We start from the raw sequence: 26,435 nt of genomic DNA, 5'->3' as shown, positions 1-26,435 counted from the left end.
CAGACCCACACAGATGTACAGGTAGGGGTGCCTTATGGGTGGGTAATGTTGGCACAGGAACATTGCAGCCAATAGGATTGTATGGACAACCAGTGTTGCACAAGACGGACTGAACTGAACTCTGCTGGTGTGAGAATGGTGACCTGAGCTCAGCCCTTTCTTGCACAACACCAGTTGTCCATATCAATAAAGTTACATGAACGGCTACACTTACGTAGCACTTTAAATATTGCACAGCATCTGATAACAGTCCAGAACTAGGACTGGAGATAGAAATCACTTTCAGATGTCCTGTAAAGATTTTCTATTAAAAAAATTAAAAAAAAACACCACACACAGCACCCCCTAAATGTCACCCAGCGTACACATAGCGCTCCCCCTGAATGACACCCAGCAGGCGCACACAGCGCTCCCCCTGAATGACACCCAGCAGGCGCACACAGCGCTCCCCCTGAATGATACCCAGCAGGCACACACAGCGCCCCCCGAATGACACCCAGCAGGCGCACACAGCGCCCCCCGAATGACACCCAGCAGGCGCACACAGCGCCCCCCGAATGACACCCAGCAAGCACACACAGTGCCCCCTGAATGACACCCAGCAGGCACACACAGCGCCCCCCGAATGTCACCCAGCAAGCACACACAGTGCCCCCTGAATGACACCCAGCAGGCACACACAGCGCCCCCCGAATGACACCCAGCAAGCACACACAGTGCCCCCTGAATGACACCCAGCAGGCACACACAGCGCCCCCCGAATGACACCCAGCAAGCACACACAGTGCCCCCTGAATGTCACCCAGCAGGCACACAGCACCCCCCCCCCCCGAATGTTACCCAGTGTGCACACACCGCTCCCCAATATCACCCTGTGTGTACACACAGCACCCCCAACGTCACCCAGCACGCACACAGCACCCCCAACGTCACCCAGCACGCACACAGCACCCCCAACGTCACCCAGCACGCACACAGCACCCCCAATGTCACCCAGCGCACACACACACACACACAGCACCCCCAACGTCACCCAGCGCGCACACACAGCACCCCCAACGTCATTCAGCATGCACACACACACAGCACCCCCAAATGTCATCCAACATACACACAGCACCCCCCAATGTAAACCAGCGCACAGAGCAACGACGAACAATATTTTCAGAAAAGTGGATTAGCTGCCTTCCCTGGGCATAGTGCATCTTTTCCTTCATCTACCACAACAGGTGCCTGCCCGCCTCTGACACGGTATACTGACAGATGGTTTGTGTAATAAATATTTATTCACTCGCTGCTCACAGACATCGCACTGACATGACCATCACCGGGGCCAACCAAGGTTACTGTACTCCGAGGAGCAGCCGGCTTAATTAGAAGTCTACATTCACACCGACACACTGCGCGTCCAGCAGCAATCACCGCAGGTAATCACTGGTTGAGGGGAGCGCTGAGAATAGCTGCCAGACCCACCAAGCCGCTCTCATCCTCAGTTGTATGCAAGAGATTTCTGCCACTGCAATTCCCCATCAACCCTAATCACTGGTGTGAACGGAGATTAATGGTTTGGCCTTATTTTTTCCAATAGATTCATCTGTGTATCGGTACAAATCACACACACAAACATTTAATACACTCTAAGGCAGGGGTCTTCAAATTACGGCCCTCCAGTTGTTCAGGAACTACAATTCCCACCATACCTAGTAATGTCTGTGAATGTCAGAGTTTTACAATGCCTCATGGGATGTGTAGTTCTGTAACAGAGCAGGGACGCTCAAACTACGGCCCTCCAGCTAAGGGCTCATTTAAACTTCAACTGATCGGGCAGCACACTCTATGGTTGCCGGGTCCTTCGGACTCAGCCAATCACAGACTGGGGTAAAAGGGCCAATCAAAGCAGCCCTTGACCACATGATCAGCTGTGCCCAATGACAGCTCATCACGGAAGTAAACACAGCCGGTTATCGGCTTTTCTTTCCTTACGCTGACAGCATGAAGAGAAGAGAGATGATAACCGGCTTGTGTTAAAGGAACATCAACACTGATAATCAGTGCCACCTCTCAGTGCCCACCAACCAGTGAAGGAGAAAAAATGACCCGTTTCCAAAATTTAACTTATGAACAATATTTTTCCTTTAAAATTGTCTTTTTTCATTTGTTTAGCAAAGAAAAAACCTCAGTGGTCAAATACCACCAAAGAAAGCTGTATTGGTGTGGAAAGAAAAAAAAATGATAAAAATGTCATATGGGTTGCAAGTGTTGCATGACAGCGCAATTGTCATTCAGTGCGACAGTGCTAAAAGCTGAAAAATGGTCAGAGCAGGAAGGGGGGGGCAAAACGCAGTTTGTTGATTTTCTATTTGCTGTAAAGGGGCCCAGTAGAACCCAGCTTAGAAAATCCCCCTCAGTAGTAACCCCCCCAGTTTGGCTGACCCCCCCCCCCCCGTAACCCCCAACTCTACTGATCTCTCCCCCCAACCCTCCCCCCCGTAGTAACCCCCAACTCTACTGATCTACACCCCCCCCACCATGCTGACCCTCCTGCACTCAGTAATAGCCCCCCAGCTCTGCTAATCCCCCCCCTCTTAGTAGTAACCCCCAACTCTTAACGATTTCCCCCTCCCAGCTATGCTGAACCCCACCCCTATTCAGTAGGCCCCAACTCCTATGCCCCCTCAGTAGTAATCCCCAGCACTAATGCATCCTCCCCCACCAGCTCTGCTGAAACCCACTCAGAAGCAATCACCAGCTCTGCTTACCCTCTGGTTGTCTGATCCTCCTCTCTGGTCCCCACTATATTGCACATTATGTGACATTGCTAGCTCCTCCTGTTCTGATCCGTCAGCTCAGCTGGTCCTCTGCCACCCAGTTCTCTCCCCAGTCTTTGCTCACCTTACACTATAGCGCTCCCATGTTCCACACTACATGTGACGTCTGAACCAGACACTCCAAGAATATATACACATGAACCGAAAGAGACTGCTGATGACGTCTTTCTGCTTCGCTTCTTAGTTTCCCAATGCATTCTGGAAAATCTCACACCTGGAATACCTCCAAAATAAAGTGTAGCCAACTCTGAATAAATGCCCCTTAGGTGCCGGTGTGATCGGCACAGGCAAAGGGACATACCCATAAGCTACTGCCTGCTTCAGGGCGTGCCCAAGCAAAATTACATTACTCCCACGCATGCGTGCAGAAGCCGCAGAGCATCGCTCTGCATTCCACAGCAAACTGTTAGCCCTGAATGCAGAGCGTCACTGTGCATGTGTGGGTGACACCAGATATTGCCGATGTGAATATCTCCTAAACAGTGTGCGCTTGGGTGATATTCATTGTATCTACAGGCAAGCTGGATTGAAAGTTTGCCTGCAGGAACAAGCTAACAATACAGACTTTAATAAGACCAATAGGCCGCAGTTTCCAAATATGACCAAACAAATGTACAAACCCTCCTTTTCCTGGAGGTGGAACTTACCTGTTTATCTACACTCTGAGGGGAAGGGGTGGGAGTGTTACAAGGATCGTCCCCCGAGGGAGCTTTTGGGATAGTCTTGGAACAGGAGGAAGGCACCCGGTTGCCTCTTGCATTCAGCACCACAGAAGAGTTGGCCGTCTGCCGAGCGGTAGAGTCTTCACAATGAGGAGAGTCCCCGAGCACAACACTTCCCTGTAACACACGAGTCATACATTACTGTACTATTACTGAACAATATGCTCACACAGCTCTTCTATCTCAGGATGGAGTCATCATTAACAGATTGTCATCTATAGAGCAGAGAATACAGAAATGTGCAGCTGAGCAACACAACCAGATGGCAGAAGTCATTCGATTCATCCATTAACCAGCATTAACCAGTTACTGACACCCCTATAGTAGATTTACAGCTACAGGATGGCCGCTGGGTGCAGAACACCACACTAACCAGAGATTACACACACACACACACACACACACACACACATATAATATATATATATATATATATATATATATATATATATATATATATATATATATATATATATATATATATATATATATATATAAATGCGCACACAGTATCTCACAAAAGTGAATACACCCCTCATTTTTGTAAATATTTACCATATTTTTCGCTCCATAAGAGCGCACTCCCCCCCCCCCCCCCCCAAAAAAAATGGGGGGAAATGTCTGTGCATCTTATGGAGCAAATACTGAGTCTCCCTGCGGTGTCTTACTTGCACGGAGCTGCTACTTCCTGTATAGGTCCGGCTCACAGGCGGAGTGATATCAGATGCACTCCGCCTGACATAGGAGGAGCCATACACAGGAAGCAGCGGCTTTGCTCTGTACTGCAGCCGCATGCTTCCTCCAGGGCTCAGCCACAGAGCCTACAAGTACCCTTACTGCTATTACTGTATGTATATCTCTCTCTGTACACACATAAATACATATATATATATATATATATATATATATATATATATATATATACACACACACACACACACACACACACACATATACACACACACATACATACATATACAATTTGGGTCAGAATTTTTTTTTTTCCCTTGTTTTCCTCCTCTAAAGCCTAGGTGCATCTTATGGAGCGAAAGATGTGGTATTCTATCTTTTCATGTGACAACACTGAAGAAATTACACTTTGCTACAATGTAAAGTAGTGAGTGTACAGCTTGTATAACAGTGTAAATTTACTGTCCCCTCAAAATAACTCAACACACAGCCATTAATGTCTAAACCGCTGGCAACAAAAGTGAGTACACCCCTAAGTGACAATCTCCAAATTGGGATCAAAATGTCAATATTTTGTGTGGCCGCCATTATTTTCCAGCACTGCCTTAACCCTCTTGGGCATGGAGTTCACCAGAGCTTCACAGGTTGTCACTGGAGTCCTCTTCCCCTCCTCCATGATGACATCACAGAGCTGGTGGATGTTAGAGACCATCCCCTCCTCCACCTTCTGTTTGAGGATGTCCCACAGATGCTCAATAGGGTTTAGGTCTGGAGACACGCTTGGCCAGTCCAACACCTTTACCCTCAGCTTCTTTAGCAAGGCAGTGGTCGTCTTGGAGGTGTTTGGGGTCGTTATGTTGGAATACTGCCCTGCCCCCCAGTCTCTGAAGGGAGGGGATCATGCTCTGCTTCAGTATGTCACAGTACATGTTGGCATTCATGGTTCCCTCAATGATCTGTAGCTCCCCAGTGCCGGCAGCACTCATGCAGCTCCAGACCATGACACTCCCATCACCATGCTGGACTGTAGGAAGACACACTTGTCTTTGTACTCCTCACTTGGTTGCTGCCACACGCTTGACACCATCTGACACCAAATAAGTTTATCTTGGTCTCATAGAAACCTAGAATGTGTCGGCAGATAAGAACCATTTGGCCCATCTAGTCTGCCCAATATATCTGAATCCTATGAATAGTCCCTGGCCCTATCTTATATGAAGGATAGCCTTATGCCTATCCCATGCATGCTTAAACTCCTTCACTGTATTTGCAGCTACCACTTCTGCAGGAAGGTTATTCCATGCATCCACTACTCTCTCAGTAAAGTAATACTTCCTCATATTACTTTTAAACCTTTGCCCCTCTAATTTAAAACTGTGTCCTCTTGTGGTAGTTTTTCTTCTTTTAAATATGCTCTCCTCCTTTACCGAGTTGATTCCCTTTATGTATTTAAAAGTTTCTATCCTATCCCCTCTGTCTCTTCTTTCTTCCAAGCTATACATGTTAAGGTCCTTTAACCTTTCCTGGTAAGTTTTTTCCTGCAATCCATGTACTAGTTTAGTAGCTCTTCTCTGAACTCTCTCTAGAGTATCTATATCCTTCTGGAGATATGGCCTCCAGTACTGAGCACAATACTCCAAGTGAGGTCTCACCAGTGTTCTGTACAGCGGCATAAGCACTTCCCTCATTCTACTGCTTATACCTCTCCCTATACATCCAAGCATTCTGCTGGCATTTCGTGCTGCTCTATTACATTGTCTTCCCACCTTTAAGTCTTCTGAAATAATTACTCCTAAATCCCTTTCCTCAGATACTGAGGTCAGGACTGTGTCAAATATTCTATATTCTGCCCTTGGGTTTTTACGCCCCAGGTGCATTATCTTGCACTTATCCACATTACATTCCAGTGCAGGAGGCTTCCTTCTGGGACGACAGCCATGCAGACCAATTTGATGCAGTGTACGGCGTATGGTCTGAGCACTGACAGGCTGACCCCCCCCACCCCTTCAACCTCTGCAGCAATGCTGGCAGCACTCATACGTCTATTTCCCAAAGACAACCTCTGAATATGACGCTGAGCACGTGCACTCAACTTCTTTGGTGGACCATGGTGAGGCCTGTTGCAAGTGGAACCTGTCATGGTAAACCGCTGTATGGTCTTGGCCACCATGCTGCAGCTCAGTTTCAGGGTCTTTGCAATCTTCTTATAGCCTAGGCCATCTTTATGTAGAGTAACAATTCTTTTTTTCAGATCCTCAGAGTTCTTTGCCATGAGGTGCCATGTTGAACTTCCAGTGACCAGTATGAGAGAGTGAGAGCGATAACACCAAATTTAAACACACCTGCTCCCCATTCACACACAAGACCTTGTAACACTAACGAGTCACATGACACCGTTACATAAAAATGTGAGGGGTGTACTCACTTTTGTGAGATATTGTGTGTATATTATATTGGGGTGGCATTAGAAGTCAAAGGAATCCCATGGGCATCCTGCAATTTGCCGTCATTCAGAATCACGGACAGAATTGCCGCGATTCTGCCTGAGATCTGGAACGCCAAGATGTGAACAAAGCCTTAAGAAAAGCAGCACACACAAACACTGGCTAGGCACACATTTAACCCTTTGATTGCCCCTAGATGTCTAACCCCTTTCTAGCCAGTGTATGTTTAGCACTGATCACTTTATTAGTGTCACTGCTTCCCACAAAGTGTCAGTTGCCAGCCATATCAAAGACTCGTTATGGGTCACTGATCGTCATCATTACTAATTTTATATATCTCTACATCTCTCTCTACATCTCTCTCTCTCTCTACATCTCTCTCTCTCTCTACATCTCTCTCTCTCTCTACATCTCTCTCTCTCTCTACATCTCTCTCTCTCTCTCTCTACCTCTACATCTCTCTCTCTCTCTCTACATCTCTCTCTCTCTACCTCTACATCTCTCTCTCTACCTCTACATCTCTCTCTCTCTGTAGACATTATACCTTTCGTACAAACCAATCAGTATACGCTTATTGGTATTTTTTTTTACCAAAAATATGTAGTAAAAAATACATATTGACCAAAATATATGAAGAAATTAAATTTATAGTAAAAAATAGGTTTTAAAAAAAATTGGTCTTTTTGTTTATAGCTCAGAAAATAACCCGGAGAGGTGATCAAATACCACAAAAGAAAGCGGAACAAATTACATTTTATTTGGGTACGGCATCACATGACTGCGCAATTGTCAGTTAAAGTAATGCAGTATCGCCAAAAATTACCTGATCAGGAGGAGGGGCCAAGTGTTTAAACATGGTGACACCAGAGGATGTGCATAACCAGCACCTCAGTCACTGGAGTCTAGACCGATGTCCGATTCATTTGTTGTAAGTTTGTGATCATTTGTTGTTTTCCCCTTCTCAGCGTTCTCCAAATCTCTTAGCCAGACGGTTTTAGGACAGGTGAGACATCAGGGGTCATTTGGACAATTGATGTCCTTATTTTTCCACAAATAGAGCTTTCTTTTGGTGGTATTTGATCATAATAAATTGAAAAGTAGTAAATTGATATTTTTAATTTTAACATTTCCCCTCCCTTTAAAATATGCATTATTATTACCGTATATACTCGAGTATAAGCCAAGGCACCTAATTTTACCACAAAAAAAGTGGGAAAACTTATTGACTCGAGTATAAGCCTAGGGTGGGAAATGCAGCAGCTACTGGACTCAACTGGACCACCACGAGACACAAAACAGGTGCTACGGGCATGGTACAGGAAATGCAGGGGCTGCGGAAGAGTCTTACCTGTTGGTGAGGTGCCTTCCATTTAAAAATGGCGCTGCCCAAACCGCCGATGCTCAGGAAAGCCTGTACACATTCAGCTTTTTACGGGCAGACGGCGCATGCGCGGTGACGTGTTGGCGCCATTTTTAAAAAGGTAAGGGAGACCGTGACTTCGAGTATAAGCCGAGGTGGGCTTTTTCAGCATAAAAAAAATATGCTGAAAAGTCGGCTTATACTCCAGTATATACGGTATATTTTCATTTATATAGCACCAACAAATTCTGTAGCGCTTTATAAGATTCAATTACAAGTGGGTCCCGAAAAATAACTATTCAGAAGTGGGTCTCTGCCCAAAAAAGTTTGGGAAGTCCTGATCTACTGGATCACTTCCATCTGACACTTGGCAAGCCAGATTTACACACTCCTGGCAGAAGCTATGCGAGAATGCCCCCACCACCACTGAGCTATGGTATACGGCAGCGGTGGTAAAATTAAAGAACTCCTCCTAGCAATTTTTTTTTTTTTAAATTCCCCATGCAGTGGGTTAACTGCTCGTTTTTGTGTAGGGGTGAGGAGAGTGGAGTTCTACTTCGCTAATCCTCCGAGCACAAGACTGGCCCCCGCCATCCCGCCCCCCCAACACAGACCAGTGGTCCTATGCATGGACTATTCCTGAGGTCATCATACCCATAGACCATCTCTTACATAGTTACATAGTAGGTGAGGTTGAATAAGACAATAGCCCATCCAGTTCCCCCTGTGTAGGTGTGTGTGGCTGTAGTCATCTCTCATACCCCTGAATGTTCTGATCCTTGAGATGTACGTCTAAGAGTCTTTTGAAAGCCACCATACTTCCCGCAGAAACCACCTCTTGTGGTAGAGAATTCCACAATCTTGTAGCCCTAACAGTAAAGAATCCCCCCACGTTGCCTGAGGTTAAAACGCTTCTCCTCTAATCGCATTGTATGTCCTCGAGTCCTCATTCAATCCCTTCGACTGAACAGCTTTTTTTCTAAACCGAGATCCCCATTGAGGTATTTATAAATTGCTATCATGTCCCCTCTCGGGCGTCTTCTCCAGGGAGAATAAATCAAGCGATTGCAGACTCTCTTCATAATTAAGGTCCTCCAATCCCCTAATTAGTTTAGTTGCCCTTCTCTGGACGAGAGGATGGCAGGATCAGTCCACCGCTGGAGGTGGTGGGAGCACAGTCTTCTGGAGACTAAGGAGAGGGTAAGTATAGCTTTTCCTTGCACCCCTGGACAAAATGAGCAGTTAACCCATGCAGTGCGGGCACCAATTTTGTGCCACTTCTGCTCCCTGAGTGTAGTGTCACTCTGATCACTTCTACAGGAAAGCCCTGTTGATAGCGTGATCATGGCTGCAGCTTCACCACTTCCCGATGAGGATGTATAGATATGTACACCGTGTTTGGTAAAGGGTTAAAAGATTATACCCCTTAGGCGTTGCATGGAGTGCCCTACCCACAGTAATGAGATGATCAGGAGGCAGTGCCGACTGTTGCTGTGAGCGGTGGGTGAGCGCACAACACAGCAATAGCCAAACGCACGGCCTCAGACTTCTCACACGTGGCTCCTCCCACTGACCCGTTACCACAGCATGGAAGCAACATGAAGCGGGAGATCGGGGAGTCCATACATCTGAGCATTGTTAATTTGGGCAGCAAATTTCAATTTAGTTTTAGTCTTAAGACTAAAATGGTATTTTAGTCCCATTTTAGTCTTCTGCAAGTGTTTTAGTCGTATTTAGTCGACTAAAACTCATTTTAGTCATCTATAATGGAATGGGTGTATTTCAATTGTAATTTGTAATGCATTATTTAAGCATTTTTCTACAATTTTCAAACTCATTATATACTACTGCTGGTCCTGGAGTGAAAAATCTAATATGTTATTATTTATGGTATTAAACTTTGAGCACGCACCAGTGTTAATTTTGGCAGCAAATTTCGATTTAGTTTTAATCTTTTGACTAAAATGCCATTTCAGTTTTAGTCCTATTTTAGTCATCTGAATTGTTTTAGTCGACTAAAATTGTGTTAATTTAGTCGGTTTTAGTCGACGAAATTAACACTGCATCTGAGTGCCAGACGCTGAAGATTGTTTGGACGATATAGTTTGTATGAGAGGGGAGATAGAAGGAATGGGGTAAATGCTCTACTACAGGAACTTAGACCACCTGGAGCAAGCCAATAAAACTAGATTTAATACAAAAAAAAAAAAAAAAACTTACAATGTGCAGTAGAAGCGGCAGCAAAAGCAGACAGTCCAACTCATTTCATGACTAGAGGATATCCATCATTATTTAGCACTTTCCTTCCAAGCCTGCATCCCTGGCCTGCACCCATTTCATTCACTGGCTTTCAGTTCTCTCAATCATGGAGGCTCAGCATCACATGTGGACGTTACCCAAGCGGGTATTGCCTAGGGCAGGGTTCGACAAACCTTAGGCACCAAGTCACCATGGTGACAAGAAATTGTGTCCTGGCCCCTAGGATGCCATCCAAATGCATCCCCCCCCTTGCTAAATCTCCCAAGCTCCACTTGCAGGCCCAGGACTGGCCTAGCGGGTGCTGATCAGTAGAGGGGAGGGAGGAGAGCGGACACACATTTGCTCTCCTCCTTGTTGCCAACCCATTGAGTTTCCCAAGCATGCTGGGAAAGAAAGTAATTGAGTGCAACTGGAATTGCATTACATTCAGTGGAGCACAAGGGAGACATTGGGGGGGGGGGGGGGCTTTTAGACCCTGGATGTTTCAACCACTTCTGGAAGGTTTCCCCCCTTAATGACCAGGCCATTTTTTGCGATTCGGCACTGCGTGAATTTAACTGACAATTGCGCGGTCGTGCAACACTGTACCCAAATAAAATTGATGTCCTTTTTTCCCCCACAAATAGAGCTTTCTTTTGGTGGTATTTGATAACCTCTGATTTTTATTTTTTGCGCTCTAAACAAAAAAGAAAACAATATATTTTTCACTTTCTGCTATACAACTTTCCCAATAAAAAATCCCAGTAAGTTTGGTTGGTTTACGCAAAAGTTATCACATATACAAACTAGGGGAAAGATTTAGGTCTTTTTTTTTTATTAGTAATGGCGGGGATCTGCGGTTTTTAGCAGGACTGCGACATTGCGGCAGACAGATTGGACACCTAACTGACATTTAAAAATAAAAAATATGCACGGTTACTGTACTGACACTGGCAGGGAAGGGGTTAACACTAGGGGCGATTAAAGTGTTAAATGTGTTAACCCCTTCCCTGCCAGTGTCAGTACAGTAACAGTGCATATTTTTAGCACTGATCACTGTAATGTCTAAAAGTGTCAAATGGCAGGTGTCTGATCTGTCCGCCGCAATGTCGCAGTGTTAAATGTGTCCCTAGGGGGTGCTTTCTAACTGCGTGGGGGGGATGACCTTATGGAATGAACACAGACCTGTGTTCCTAAATGGGAGGAACACAGGAGCCCTGTGTACATTGCTGACAGAACAGCGCTCTGCCGTGTCAACGGGGAGGGATCACAGGTGACCAGCGGCAATTGGGGCCGCCAGACCCGCAGATCAGCTTCCCCTGTGGCGAATGAGCGCGCATACCCCTACTTGCGGTCCAGCAAAGCGACATACAGTAACATTGTTTCGCGGGACAGAGTCGACCTGCGGCAGTATATGCACTGCTCGGGGTGGTCAAGTGGTTAAAGAGAACCTGCCACCAAAAAAAAAAAAAGCAAACATTTTTTCCCTCATTGTAAAAAAAACATTTAAAAAAGTTATACGTATCCAACCCCCCCCCCCCCCCCCCCACAAGCGTAAACACATGAAGCAGGGTACCTACACCTGAAAATGTTGATTGGGATACACGGTACATAATTGCCACACATGGGAACGAGAATTCTAGCACCAGACGACCTTCGTAACACTAAACTGATGACCTATAGGGGGGCTTTTACTGCGTGGTCTATGGAAAATACAGGGTACTGAAGTTTGTCGCCATTTCACAGGTGCAGCACGCCAATTTAAGGTTTGATAAATTGGGTATCCATTTACATGGTGCAACCTCAGCTTTTATATTTTACCAAAAACTGTGTAATTTATTGCTTTGTGTCCACTAAAATTTACTTTTCATGTGTTTTTTTATTGAAAAATTTGTGTTTTCTAAACCTTTGCGGTAATATCGTGACACAAAAAAATTGGGACTACCGCTATTTTAGGGTGGCTGCTTTCAGAAAATATATAATGTTAGAGGGTTTTTAACCACTTAAGCCCCAGAAGATTTTACCCCCTTGGTGACCAGGGCCTATTTTGCGATTCGGCACTGCGTGACTTTAACGGACAATTGCGCAGTCGTGCGACGCTGCACCCAAACAAATTTGACGTCCTTTTTTCCCCACAAACAGAGCTTTCTTTTGGTGGCATTTGATCACCTGTGCGATTTTTGATCATGTGCTATAAACAAAAAAAGAGCGACAATTTTGCAAAAATTAACAATATTTTTCAAATTTTTTTTATTTTTTTATATGAAATCCCCCCCCCCCCAAAAAAAAGTAAAAAATGAAAATTTAACATTTTGGGCCAATTTTTTTTTTACCATATTTTTGGAAAAATCGCAAAAAATGGATTTTTGTAAAATCTTACCGTAAAATCCTTTTCTCTTAGCTCATCGACAGACATAGTCCTCGGTGATACACCACCTTCGGGTTATGTTACCTCCGCAGGAGCAGGACTAGACAGGAAATTAAAAAGCTCTGGCCACACCCTAGGGGCAGTCCCAGAGGGTATATCCTCTCTCTCTCTGCCTCAGCAAATCAGTTATGTGAAAAAGCAGTGCTTAGAGAATTTAACCCAACCCAACTCCAAAACAGAGGGGCGGGTACTACGTCTGTCGATGAGCTAAGAGAAAAGGATTTTACGGTAAGATTTTACAAAAATCCATTTTTCTCTAGCGCTCATCGACAGACGTAGTCCTCGGTGATACACCACCTTCGGGACGTCCCAGAGCAGTATCACAACTGAGGGGTGGGAAAATGGAAATCAAATCCCAATCTAGAAGGCCCAACCGGTGCCAACTAGAAGTTTACAATGCTCATCCTTAATGATGAGACTCAACAAAAAAATTTTCAAACAGAAAAAAACCCTCGAGGTAGACCACCGGTCTCCTCAAATTGCGGCCTGCAAAACCTTGCGGCCAAATGAGGCATCCGCCGATGCCGTCACATCAATTTTATAGAATTTAGTAAAGGTATGTACCGACGACCAAGTGGCCGCCTTACATACCTGGACCACTGACGCCTGATGGCGAAAGGCCCAGGAAGTACTGAGCGCTCGAGTGGAGTGCGCCCTAACAGGGAACGGAGGACTCTGACCCTTAATAGAATAAGCCTGTACCACCGTTTGTCTAATCCATTTGGCAATGGTCGCGGCAGATGCAGGCAAACCCTTTCTGGGGCCATCCGTGATCACAAAAAGTGAATCCGTCTTACGGAATGATTCCGTAGCTTTCAGGTATACCCTGATTGCCCGAACCACATCCAAGGAATGCAACGCATGTTCCCGATGATGCTTGGGCTGAGGACACAAGGAAGGTAGTACAATATCTTCATTCAGATGAAAATCTGAAACCACCTTAGGAAGAAAAGATGGCTTAGGATGAAGTACTACCTTATCCCTATGAATCACTAGGTATGGGGACTGGCATGATAATGCAGCCAGTTCTGACACCCTGCGAGCAGAAGTAATAGCCACCAAGAAGACCACCTTCTGGGATAAAGTAAGCAAGGGAATCTCCCTGATGTTTTCAAAGGGAGGTTTCTGTAGAACCGACAAAACCAAATTAAGATCCCAGGGCGGTAAGGGCGCGCGGACTGGAGGAGCCAGGTGCCGCACCCCCTGGATGAAATTCCGCACCAAGGATTTGGTAGCTAAAGGTTTCTGAAAGAAGATTGCTAATGCTGAAACTTGACCCTTGATGGTGCTCAAGGCTAGCTTCTGCTCAACCCCTTGTTGCAAAAAGGCCAATATTCGAGACACCGAATAGGTACGTGGAGGAAATCCTAAAGATTCGCACCACGCAATATAAGTCTTCCATGTGTGATAATAGACTTTGCTGGAAGTCGCTTTCCTTGCTTTAATAAGGGTAGGAATGACTGAAGTAGACAAACCTCTGTCCTTCAGTACTTGGGTCTCAATGGCCAGGCCATTAAAACCAGCGACTGTAAAGCACGAAGGTAAATAGGTCCTTGAGACTACAGACACTCCCTGAGACGAAGTTCCCACGGAACGTCTGCGACTAACATGTCCAAGTCGGCCAGGCCGGCTTGAAGAGGCCAGCCTAGAATTTCTAGGACCACTGGCGCTGATTGGATCTGAACCAGGCGTCCCTAGAGCTATCTGGCCCCGACCATCCGAGAAAGTCTGGTCGTTTTCTGTTCCCACACATTTATCAGATACCCGATCGTTATCAGGAAAGGTGATCTTTTCTGGTTGAACCTCAGGGACCGAAGTCACCCGACTAGAGGCTACTTGGCCTATCTGGTCAATCAGATCCGATTCCTGTGAGGTATCGGGACTAATCTTAGGAAAAGGTAAAGGAAAAGATCTATACAGGGAACGGTAACTACCGCTTCCTGTACTTAAATGTTGGAAGGGAAGAATCGCACCGGTAGTAGTGGTTGATGCTCGATCTAATGTCCTGAATACCGGTGAACACGTCCCCCCACCCTGAAATCGGGTGGGGGCGCACCTTCAGGCTGTGTACTCCTTTACTTCGGGTTTGGCTGGGTTGGTCCTCTGCTTGTCCGACCAGCCCTTCTTGAACCCTCCTGGAGGAGTCTTGCCTTTCCCGGGAGTACCAGCCGGGCGCCCTTTATGGGCGGTAAAGAAAGGTCCTCGCTTGTTGCGAGGTCCCTTAGCTTTTGCAGCCTGTGGCAAAAAAGTACTCTTGCCCCCGGTGGCATCCTTAATGATTTCATCTAGGTTGGCTCCAAATAGACGATTCCCCTGGAAAGGGAGATTGGTCAAAGTCTTTTTGGAACCTAGGTCAGCTGACCAGCATTTTAACCACAGCACACGTCTGAGGATCACTGCTAACTTAGATGCATGCCCTAACAAGGGAGTAGTGTCCAAGGCTGCGTCACAGATAAACCGTAGCCCTTGTATGATCTGTTCTATCAAATCAGATGTCTCCTGGGGAATATCTTTTCCCCTAAGATCTTGGCGTACCATTTTCGCCCATTCCGTAAGTGTCTGGGAAACTAGACCAATAACAATTACTGGTCTAAATGCTGACCCTATCAGAGAAAAGATAGTGCGGGACTCCGCTTCTATCTTTCGATCCACCGGATCCTTAAAGGACGAAGTGTCCTCTACTGGAATAACCGTGGCTTTATTCAGCCTGGAAATAGGCGGATCCACGACTGGTGGTACCGTCCATTTCTTAATGATGGATTCCTCAAACGGATAGCGTCTAGCAATACGCTTGGAAATAGTAAAGGTACGTTTAGAATGCTCCCATTCTCCTTTAATCTGATTACCAAAACATTTAGGTACAGGAAAAGCCTTCGCCGTCTTGATGGGCTTATTAGTACCAAAAGGCCTCTCTGTTTCAGTTGCCTCTGCCGGTAAAGCCTCAAGTTTTAAGGTTTCTTGCACTGCCACAACTAGTGCATCCACCAATGCTTCTTCCTGAATTATAGCAGGAGAAGAAGCGTCCTCCTCACTGTCTGAGGGGGCTTTACCTGGGATAACAGCCCTTGCAGAGGAACCTGCAACTGCAGTGACCATCTCTGAATCAGAGTCAGAGGTGTCAAATAGTATAGGGGTAGGTGGGGGTCGCTTCCTTGACCCCCGTCCCTGACAGGCCGCCTCCACCCGAGCCACCATAGACTCCATAATTGCTGTAAATGACTCTATACTCTGTGCACCGGCGGGTCCCGAGGCCCCCTCGAGGGAAACAGGTGGGGGAATATGTGTGGCAGGGTCCATAATAACTCCAGTTACTTCCTGGATGATATAATTCAAAGTAAAGAAAAAACTTTTTTTTTTTTTTTTTTTTGACCCTCAGCGCCACAAAAAAACCCCTTAGTGTTACCTGCTAGGGATCCCTATCGATCGAGAGAGAGAGAGATAGACCCCCAGGCTCACCACTTGATGTTCAGAGTTGAACTGCAACAGCTTACAGCGCTGTCTTAGATAAACAGGAAGTCTTTTGGCTGGCTGCCCAGGAAGAAAGGAGGCGGCTCCGCCCCTCTGCACGCCTTCCGGCGCCTCCCCCAAGCTCCACGAGGTGTAGAATCACCTCAAACATGGCCGCCCCCATGCTGGAGACACGAGGCTACGCCAAAATGGCGGCTCGTGCGATCCAGCAAAAAAAATGGCGGCGGCCTGTGCTGACTAGCGGTGTGCTGCAGGCACACAACACTCTCTCTGCATGGGGATATGGCGTGGTTGGCGGTACCGGCCCTGGCGGACCGCATGGCCGTTCGGGAGGCCTGCTATTAGCTGGAGATCTGACTTGGAAGGCAGTCTACATGTCCATGGCTTCTGACTGGTAGGTAGCTTATACTAACCCATAAGATTCCCAGAATGCCACAGATCCCAAACCAAGCCTCCTGGCTTTTTGCACATATAAAATCACACTCAAAGTAGGAGGATTTGTGACATGTTATAGGATAGAAAGAACTCTTTCTTACCATACAGAGAGGGGCCCGCGTTCACCACAAAACCCATCAGGGAAAAAGGGGGAACATACTACTCACCATACCGGAACCAGGCGGGCACCAACTCCTGACAGTACCCCTCTCCACCGGGGCGGGAGGGCTGTCGACCGATACGGACGCCGTGACTCATGGTCTTTGGCGTTTCAGCGAGACGTTTAACTCGCGGGTTCAGTCCTTTTAATGGGACTTTGTCGCGGCCGACCCAGCGCGGAGCTATGGCCTGCACGCGCTCGTAGGCTGAACTGGGGTGACCACCGGATCTCAACATCCAGCCCGTCGCCCAGTTCAGCTTTCTTGCTTGAAGATCTCACAGGAACACTGGAGAAAAAAAGCTGTCCAAAAATCCTTTTAGAAAAAAATTCTTGCCAGGACCTAAGATCCCAGCAAGGTATCTAGGTCCTTACTCCTAACTAGACAGAAAATAACTGATTTGCTGAGGCAGAGAGAGAGAGGATATACCCTCTGGGACTGCCCCTAGGGTGTGGCCAGAGCTTTTTAATTTCCTGTCTAGTCCTGCTCCTGCGGAGGTAACATAACCCGAAGGTGGTGTATCACCGAGGACTACGTCTGTCGATGAGCGCTAGAGAAAAGCGTATTTTGATTGGTTTGCGCAAATGTTATTGCGTTTACTAACAAAGGGAAAGATTTGTCTTTTTTTTTTTTCAACGCGTAATGGCGGCGATCTGCGATTTTTTTTGCAGGACCGACATTGCGGCGGACAGATCGGACCCTTGACTGACATTGACACTTTTGGGGTTACCAGTGACATTACTACAGTAATCAGTGCTATACATATGCACTGTTACTGTGAAATTACACCGGCAGTGAAGGGGTTAACTTTTTTTGAGAGGAAGGGGTGCTGTGTGTCCCTAGGGGCGTGATTCTAACTGTGATTGGCTGTGGCTAGTTGTGTAAGAACAGTGATCAACTGTCCTACATAGTAGAACCGTATGATCACTATTCATACACAGGGGAGAATGACTTGTTTACATTAGCTGCCCGCTTTTCTCCCGGTGCCACGGATGATCGCGAGCGCCCGGCGGACTTCGGGTACGCCGGGCGTGGGTGGGGGAGTCTGTGACCGAGCGGGAGCACGCATTCGGTGGCGCGCACGCTCCCCAGAGCCTCACAGGCTAGTGACATAGACCTACGTCGCTTTGCCTGTGAGGGGCTGACCGCCGCAGTAAATATACTGTGGGCAGTTGGCAAGTGGTTATATAATCTTTGGGATTAGAATGATTTTTTTTTTTTTTTTTTATAAACGTGCAAAAAAAAAAAGGCTCTGGCTGTGAAAGGGTTAAAGGATAAGCCCACCTTAAAGAAAAAGTTTCATGCGCCACCCGTAAGATTTGTTAGTTAAAAATTGGCTTTTAACTTTAGGCCAGCTCCTAGATTCAAAGCAAAATGGTAAAGCCCTGGCCTAGGGACATCCGCCCATCAATGCATTTTGACATTTGCATAACTCCTCCCAAGACCCAGCCCACTGCTTGTATCAGGACTGAGGGCTCTTGAGGTACTAAGGCAGGGGACTTCAAACTACGGCCCTCCAGTGGTTCAGGAACTACAATTCCCATCATGCCTGGTCATGTCTGTAAAAGTCAAGAGTTTTAAAATGCCTCATGGGATGTGTAGTTCCGCAACATCTGGAGGGTCGTAGTTTGAAGATCTCTGTACTAAGGCATTGGATTGCTTCCCGAAACCATCACAGCACCCCGCCCCAGTACTTCTCTCAGGAGACCTCAGTCCTCTGAGAGCGGGTACTTTGGTCGAGTTATGCAAATATCAAAATAACATGGCGGGGTGTCCCTAGGTGTAAAGGACAGGCAGCTGGCCCCTAGGTGTAACGGACAGGCGGCTGGCGGGGGGGTCCCTAGGTGTAACGGACAGGCGGCTGGCGGGGGGGTCCCTAGGTGTAACGGACAGGCGGCTGGCGGGGGGGTCCCTAGGTGTAACGGATGGGCAGCTGGTGGGGGTCCCTAGGCAGCACCCACATGCTATGTTCAGCCTCCATATTCAAGAGAACTGAAATTCAGCGAATGAAAGGTGGGGTCAAAGACACAGGCTGGAGAGGAAAGGGCTAAATGATGTTGGATGTTCTCTAGCCAGGAAAGGAGGTGCAGTGCATTGTAGAGAGAAGCACTGAGACCCAGCGATGGCATGACTGGGTCTAATGAAAATGTAAAAGCTTTTATTTACAGACTGCATTGGCATGTTGGTGGTGGTGGGGGGGAGGGGGGATTGGGATAGGGGTGAAGAACCATTGAAGACAAAACATAAGTAGATTAAACTTCAGCTTTATTGCAATGCAGAGACTGCTTTGTGTGGGTTTAGAAATGAAGTCCAATCTTGGTTGGGGTGAACGGTTACCTTGGTGCAGCGGATTTGCTTGTAGATTTCTGTCTGTTGTCTTATCCGAAACTCCAGATCAGAAACCTGAGCCTGCAACCAGGTCCAACGACAGATAATGGCCGCTCGCTCCACCGCCCACCTCCATTCTGAATGCCGGGGAGACCTGGAGAGAAATAGGAGAGTTTTATGTTCAGTCTATCCTACCGAGACACAACTAGAAAGTCAATTCATACACAAAGCAATGACACAGGGGAGGCTCTCTGTACATGGAGGATGAGGGGGCACACGGGAGGCTCTCTGTACATGGAGGATGAGGGGCACACGGGAGGCTCTATGTAAATGGAGGATGAGGGGACACACGGGAGGCTCTATGTAAATGGAGGATGAGGGGACACACGGGAGGCTCTATGTAAATGGAGGATGAGGGGACACACGGGAGGCTCTATGTAAATGGAGGATGAGGGACACACGGGAGGCTCTCTGTACATGGAGGATGAGGGACACACGGGAGGCTCTATGTACATGGAGGATGAGGGACACATGGGAGGCTCTCTGTACATGGGAGGAAATGTGACATAGGGGGGTACTCTGTACATGGAGGATGTGTGACATAGGGGGGTACTCTGTACATGGAGGAAGTGTGACATAGGGGGGTACTCTGTACATGGAGGATGTGTGACATAGGGGGGTACTCTGTACATGGAGGAAGTGTGACATAGGGGGGTACTCTGTACATGGAGGAAGTGTGACATAGGGGGATACTCTGTACATGGAGGAAGTGTGACATAGGGGGGTACTCTGTACATGGAGGATGTGTGACATAGGGGGGTACTCTGTACATGGAGGAAGTGTGACATAGGGGGGTACTCTGTACGTGGAGGAAGTGTGACATAGGGGGGTACTCTGTACATGGAGGATGTGTGACATAGGGGGGTACTCTGTACGTGGAGGAAGTGTGACATAGGGGGGTTACTCTGTACGTGGAGGAAGTGTGACATAGGGGGGTTACTCTGTACGTGGAGGAAGTGTGACATAGGGGGGTACTCTGTACGTGGAGGAAGTGTGACATAGGGGGGTACTCTGTACATGGAGGATGTGTGACATAGGGGGGTACTCTGTACGTGGAGGAAGTGTGACATATAGGGGGTACTCTGTACGTGGAGGAAGTGTGACATATAGGGGGTACTCTGTACGTGGAGGAAGTGTGACATATAGGGGGTACTCTGTACGTGGAGGAAGTGTGACATATAGGGGGTACTCTGTACGTGGAGGAAGTGTGACATAGGGGGGTACTCTGTACGTGGAGGAAGTGTGACATATAGGGGGTACTCTGTACGTGGAGGAAGTGTGACATAGGGGGTACTCTGTACGTGGAGGAAGTGTGACATAGGGGGGTACTCTGTACGTGGAGGAAGTGTGACATAGGGGGGTACTCTGTACATGGAGGAAGTGTGACATAGGGGGGTACTCTGTACGTGGAGGAAGTGTGACATAGGGGGGTACTCTGTACATGGAGGATGTGTGACATAGGGGGGTACTCTGTACGTGGAGGAAGTGTGACATAGGGGGGTACTCTGTACGTGGAGGAAGTGTGACATATAGGGGGTACTCTGTACGTGGAGGAAGTGTGACATATAGGGGGTACTCTGTACGTGGAGGAAGTGTGACATAAGGGGGGGGGGGGTACTCTGTACGTGGAGGAAGTGTCATGTACAATAACCAGTGTATGAGGCCATTCTATAGAAACACAATAAAAAGTTGAACGATCGTAATTCATTTCTCGGGGTTCATGCAGGGAAACGATGAACTAGTAGTGTTGAAAAATCTTCCACCAACCACACAATGAGGAAAGGAGGTAGAAGAGTCAGGAGACATCACAAGACTCTGTACAGTTCAGGGGTTTAGCGCGGTCCTGGGGGAGATCACAAACTCCGCATCCCTCGCACAGAGCCTGACCTCAAATCAGGTTTACATCTGACAGGAAGTCAGCCAAGATTTCTGGCAGCTCTACAAATAGAAAAGGAGAACTGAAAGCGTCCAACTGACCGACAATGCTCAGAGCTGGACTCTAAGATGTGACCTCCGCTCAGGGCTGGACTCTAAGATGTGACCTCCTAGCACACAATTCACCTCTTCTACAGCACGGAATGATTCAAAGTGGCTGTAAAGTCAGGTATACGGAGCATACAGAAAATATTCACAGCGCTTCACTTTATCTACATTATGTTACAGCCGTATTCCAAAATGGATTAAATTCATTATTTTCCTCAAAATTCTATAAACAATCCCCCATAATAACAACGTGAGAGAAGTTTGTGTGAAATCGTTGCAGATTTATTAAAAATAAAAGAAAAAAAACACCATGTACATAAGTATTCACACCCTTTGCCACGACTCTCAGAATTGAGCTCAGGTGCCTTCTGCTTCCACTGATCATCCTTGAGATTTTTCTACAACTTGGGAGTCCACCTGTGGTAAATTCAGTTGATTGGACATGATTTGGAAAGGCACACACCTGTCTATATAAGGTCCCACAGGTAACAGTGCATGTCAGAGCACAAACCAAGCCATGAAGTCCAAGGAATTGTCTGTAGACCTCGGAGACAGGATTGTATGGAGGCACAGATCGGGGGAAGGGTACAGAAACATTTCTGCAGCATTGAAGGTCCCAATGAGCTCAGTGGCCTCCATCATCTGTAAATGGAAGAAGTTTGGAACCACCAGGACTCTTCCTAGAGCGGGCCGCTAGACGAGTGGCCAGAAGGGGGGGGGGGGGGTGGAGAGGGGGGATCCTTTATCCGTCTTTTTATCAGCCAGGATCGGGTGTCAGTAGGTGCAAAGACACGGCTGCTAACAACCGCCACACCATAGAGGAGACTGGAGGATATGATCAGGTCCAGCTGAAAAACTGATCAGTCCGCCTGAGTGAAAGGGCCCTAAAACCCAGAAGATGATTGGTTACTGTGCACAGCTGCACCACAGTGTCTGAACCAGTTTTAGTACATCTACCCCCCATTGGCTTTTATGTTTAAGACTCCAGAAATTAAACCACCTTCGGGAGCAAGAAAGGAGCACAGACCAAACAGACTTCATTACTAAAAAAAAAAAAAGTTAGGATGCCTCCATCTACATTATACGGTGCAGATAGACAATCTTCTGCTGTGTCCCACCAGCTGTCAGAATACCCAAACAGCAGCCGAGTCCAAATGGATGCAGCCGCTATCCAGGTAACATTTTCCATTTGTTATCTTTTATTTTTGAATCAAAGAATGTTGGGTGGCGTCAGGGCTACCCACTGAGCGAATCTCAGCTGCTTCACTCTGAAATTCACATAGTATTGACCAGTTTAATGCCCACTGGTAGGATGCCAAAAACGAAAAAGGCTGTTGTGGCGTCACATGACAGGGCTCAGGTCTATCTACTGCCTGGTAGGTCTGAGCATTTCCAGGAGGAGGAGGTTTAATTCTCAATACAGTTTTGGCAGGGTCAAAATTTGGAGTCCCTGAAGTATGGATATCAGGAGTTCACTGGCTGCACTCTTTATCCCGGTCATAAGGACTCATTTAGTTCGGGTTCACACTGTTGTGATGCGGGAAACCCTGCGATTCAGTTCCGGTTCCCACATTGCACCTGAATCGCACACTGGTTCTGAGAACCGATGGGGGTGTCAATGTAAAGGTAATGACAGCGCCCCCCCCACCCCCGATCGGTTTGCAGATCGCAGTGAGAATTACCAAATGGTGCAGGAATTGGATCGCTTAGGTGGTGAACACTAGTGATGCACCGATCAGACTTTTTTGGTCCCGATCTTTAGCTTTGTGAAATTGCCGATCCGGAAGTACTGTTTCGTGAGCTTATAACAAAATACTTCGGGATCAGGATCGGCAGATACCTAGGAAATGTCCACATCACACAGCCAGTAATGTGGATACCAAAAGAAAGACGACCCCCCCCCCCCCCCTATAAACAGAATAAGAATGCCTGCAACTGTAGAATTAGATGAGTAAAAGCTTTTTTTTCTCCTATTGAAGTGATTGAGGGAGGGACAGAAGCCTGGAGAGTAGCGATGCCCCGGATCGGCCCGTGGGTCTGCTAAATTTTACCGATCCCCGATCCAGCTATTTTGCCAGTATCAGGGCCGATATCCGATCCGAATATCGGATCGGTGCATCCCTAGTGAAAACCATGCGATCCGATTCCAGCACGGACCCAAAAAAAAAAAAAAGGGTAATTTTGGTGCGAATCGGAAGCAATTTCAGCCAGTTTATTTGGCTGAATTCGCATTGAACATGATCCGCACAGCAATGCGATGTGAATCACCTGCAAAATCTGTCATTGCAGAAGTGTGAACATAGCCCTACACTCGCAACAAGGGCTGCGGCTTATCTGACATGCTGCTGACCCCTCCCCCACCCGCACACAAAATGTAAACAAACCCTTAAAGTGATTGTACACCCTGACTGTCCCTGGGGGGATACTAAGATTAAATAAGTCCTCCTACATAAGTTCTACCTGTTTATCTACGGCCAGCTCTACATATATTCAAAATACAGACTTTACACAGCATTTCTCAGCTCCAGTGGGCCGGGATCTGATATAACTGTGCAAAGCAGAGCAGGGAGCAGAGTGTGCTCTGAGACCTGAGTGGAAGGAATGGACACCCCGCCCTCTCTACAGAGTCCCATAAAGAAACATGAGGCTTTCATTCATCTGCTGAGGCATGGGCAGAGACAGTCAGAGGAATGGGAGAACACAGAAATCACATTGGGTCAGTGAACTGAGGGAAGTACACACTATAGAAGGAGATTCATTTTTCATTTTAGAGGCTTACAGCCACTATTACCCCCCTTCATGACCAGGCCATTTTATTGTGTTACTTTGACAATTGTGCGGTCGTGCGACACCGTATGCAAATATTTATACAATTCTTTCCCCTCACAAATAAAGCTCTTTTGGTGGTATTTGATCACCACTGCGTTTATCTTTTGTGCTATAAACAAAGAGGCCGACAATTTTATGGGGGGGGGGGGGGGGGGGGGGGGAATACATATCTAATTTTTTTTTTTTTTAACATTGATTGGTTTATGCGAACTATAAAGCAGCTAGCTACAAATGATGACACACATACATACATACATATATATATATTTGAATTTTTTTTTATTTATTTTATACAGGCAGTTTAATCTAATAATGGCAGTAATTAACAGCAGACAATTGGACACTTTGCAGGAACCAGTGAAACCAATACAGGCGGTCCCCGTGTTACAAACAAGATGGGGTGTATATTTGTTCTTAAGTCAAATTTGTTTGTAAGTCAGAACAGGTACAATTTTTAAGTGTAGCTCCAGCCATAAGAATTATTTTTAAGTTTTTTGGATAGCATAGGGAAGGGTTAACACCCCTGTAACATTTGTTTTGCGGTCTGTGCCCCTGTTCAGAAGATTTCACCTCACTTTCTGTCCCTATGACCACTGGATTTTGAACATTTTGGGTTGTTGTGGAAACAAGGATTGGTGATAAAGCTTCACTGGAGACGCCTTTTTCCCATGAGAACTCTTCCAGGAGTGAATTTTCTCTCACTTCCTGTTGTCTCTCTCCGTTTGTAAGTCGGATATTTGTAACCCGGGGACCGCCTGTACAGTGATCAGTGCTAAAAATATGCACCCTCGCTGTGTCAGTAAACAGGAGGACAGAGCCCGACACCCGCAGATCGGCTTCTGAAGTAGCCCACTGGCAGCCCTACACCCCCCGCAGGATAATATATATATACATACATACATACATACACACACACACATATATACACACACACACACACACACACACACACACACACACCTCAAAAAAAAAAAAGACTGGGTAATATGTTAGAATCTATACTGGTATGGACTGGGTAATGTGTTAGGATCTATACTGGTATGGACTGGGTAATGTGTTAGGATCTATACTGGTATGGACTGGGTAATGTGTTAGGATCTATACTGCTATGGACTGGGTAATGTGTTAGGATCTATACTGGTATGGACTGGGTAATGTGTTAGGATCTATACTGCTATGGACTGGGTAATGTGTTAGGATCTATACTGGTATGGACTGGGTAATGTGTTAGGATCTATACTGCTATGGACTGATTAATGTCTTTGGAACAAAATGATGCCACAGTTTGATTTTCGGGGTGTCTAATTCAGCCAGCTGTAAGTTGATAATTTTTTTTTTCCCAAGTGACAAAAAAAAAACGATGCAGCAGGCTAGTTCATTCTGTCATTGCAGGACCTCAGAATGGTCCTCAGTAGTTTGTATGGCCCCTATGTGTTTGTATGCATGCCTGACAACATCGGGGAATGCTCCTAATGAGATGACGGATGGTGTCCTGGGGCATTTCCTCCCAGATCTGGACCAGGGCATCACTGAGCTCCTGAACAGACTGAGGTATAACCTGGAAGCACCTGGATGGACCGAAACATAATGTCCCAGAGGAATTCTATTGGATTTAGGTCAGGTTAAGGTGGGGGCCATTCAATGGTATCAATTCCTTCATCCTCCAGGAGCTGGCTGCATACTCTCACCACATGAGGCCGGGCATTGTTGTGCACCAGGAGGAACCCAGGACCCACTGCACCAGTGTAGGGTCTGACAATGGGTCCAAGGATTTCATCCCAATACCTAATGGCAGTCAGGGTGTCATTGTCTAGCCTGTAGAGGTCTGTGCGTTCCTCCATGGATTTGCCTCCCCAGACCATCACTGACCCACCACGCAACCGGTCATGCTGAACGATGTTACAGGCAGCATAACGTTCTCCACGGCTTCTCCAGGCCCTTTCACGTCTGTCACATGTGCTCAGTGTGAATCTGCTCTCATCTGTGAAAAGCACAGGGTGCCAGTGGTGGATCTGCCAATTCTAGTGTTCAATGGCAAATGCCAACTGATCGCTACAGTGCCGGGCAGTGAGCACAGCGCCCACTGAAGGACATTGGGCCCTCAGGCAACCTTGATGAAGTCTGTTTCTGATTGTTTGGTCAGAGATATTCACACCAGTGTCCTGCTGGAGGTCATTTTGTAGGGCTCTGGCAGTGCTCATCCTGTTCCTCCTTGCACAAAGGAGCAGATACCGGTCCTGCTGATGGGTTAAGGACCTTCTATGGCCCTGTCCAGCTCTCCTAGAGTAACTGCCTGTCTCCTGGAATCTCATCCACGCTCTGAGACTGTGCTGGGAGACACAGCAAACCTGACAATGGCATATTATGTGCCAACCTGGAGGAGTTGGACTGCCTGTGCAACCTCTATAGGGTCCAGGTATGGCCTCATCCTACCAGTAGTGACACTGACCCCCTCTATATGGTC

The 26,435-nt window shown here is 46.9% G+C and overlaps 1 protein-coding gene across 1 annotated transcript in view; it reads right to left on the bottom strand.

The window, feature by feature from the left end:
• The window catches only part of LOC309556172 (KAT8 regulatory NSL complex subunit 1-like), a 134,120-nt gene that overhangs the window by 57,462 nt on the left and 50,223 nt on the right, over positions 1-26,435 (bottom strand). The window contains exons 2-3 of the mRNA XM_082258532.1: positions 19,109-19,253; positions 3,476-3,667 (exon numbers count right to left, since the gene is read on the bottom strand). Of these exons, the coding sequence (XP_082114658.1) occupies positions 3,476-3,667; positions 19,109-19,253 (337 nt within the window). The remainder of the gene's footprint in view (positions 1-3,475; positions 3,668-19,108; positions 19,254-26,435) is intronic.

The sequence above is a fragment of the Pelophylax lessonae genome (genome assembly GCF_965119305.1).
Source record: "Pelophylax lessonae genome assembly, chromosome: 5".
Classification (NCBI taxonomy): Eukaryota; Metazoa; Chordata; class Amphibia; order Anura; family Ranidae; genus Pelophylax; species Pelophylax lessonae.
Note: the sequence above shows the minus strand (reverse complement) of the source record. Positions and strands in the feature narration are given on the sequence as shown.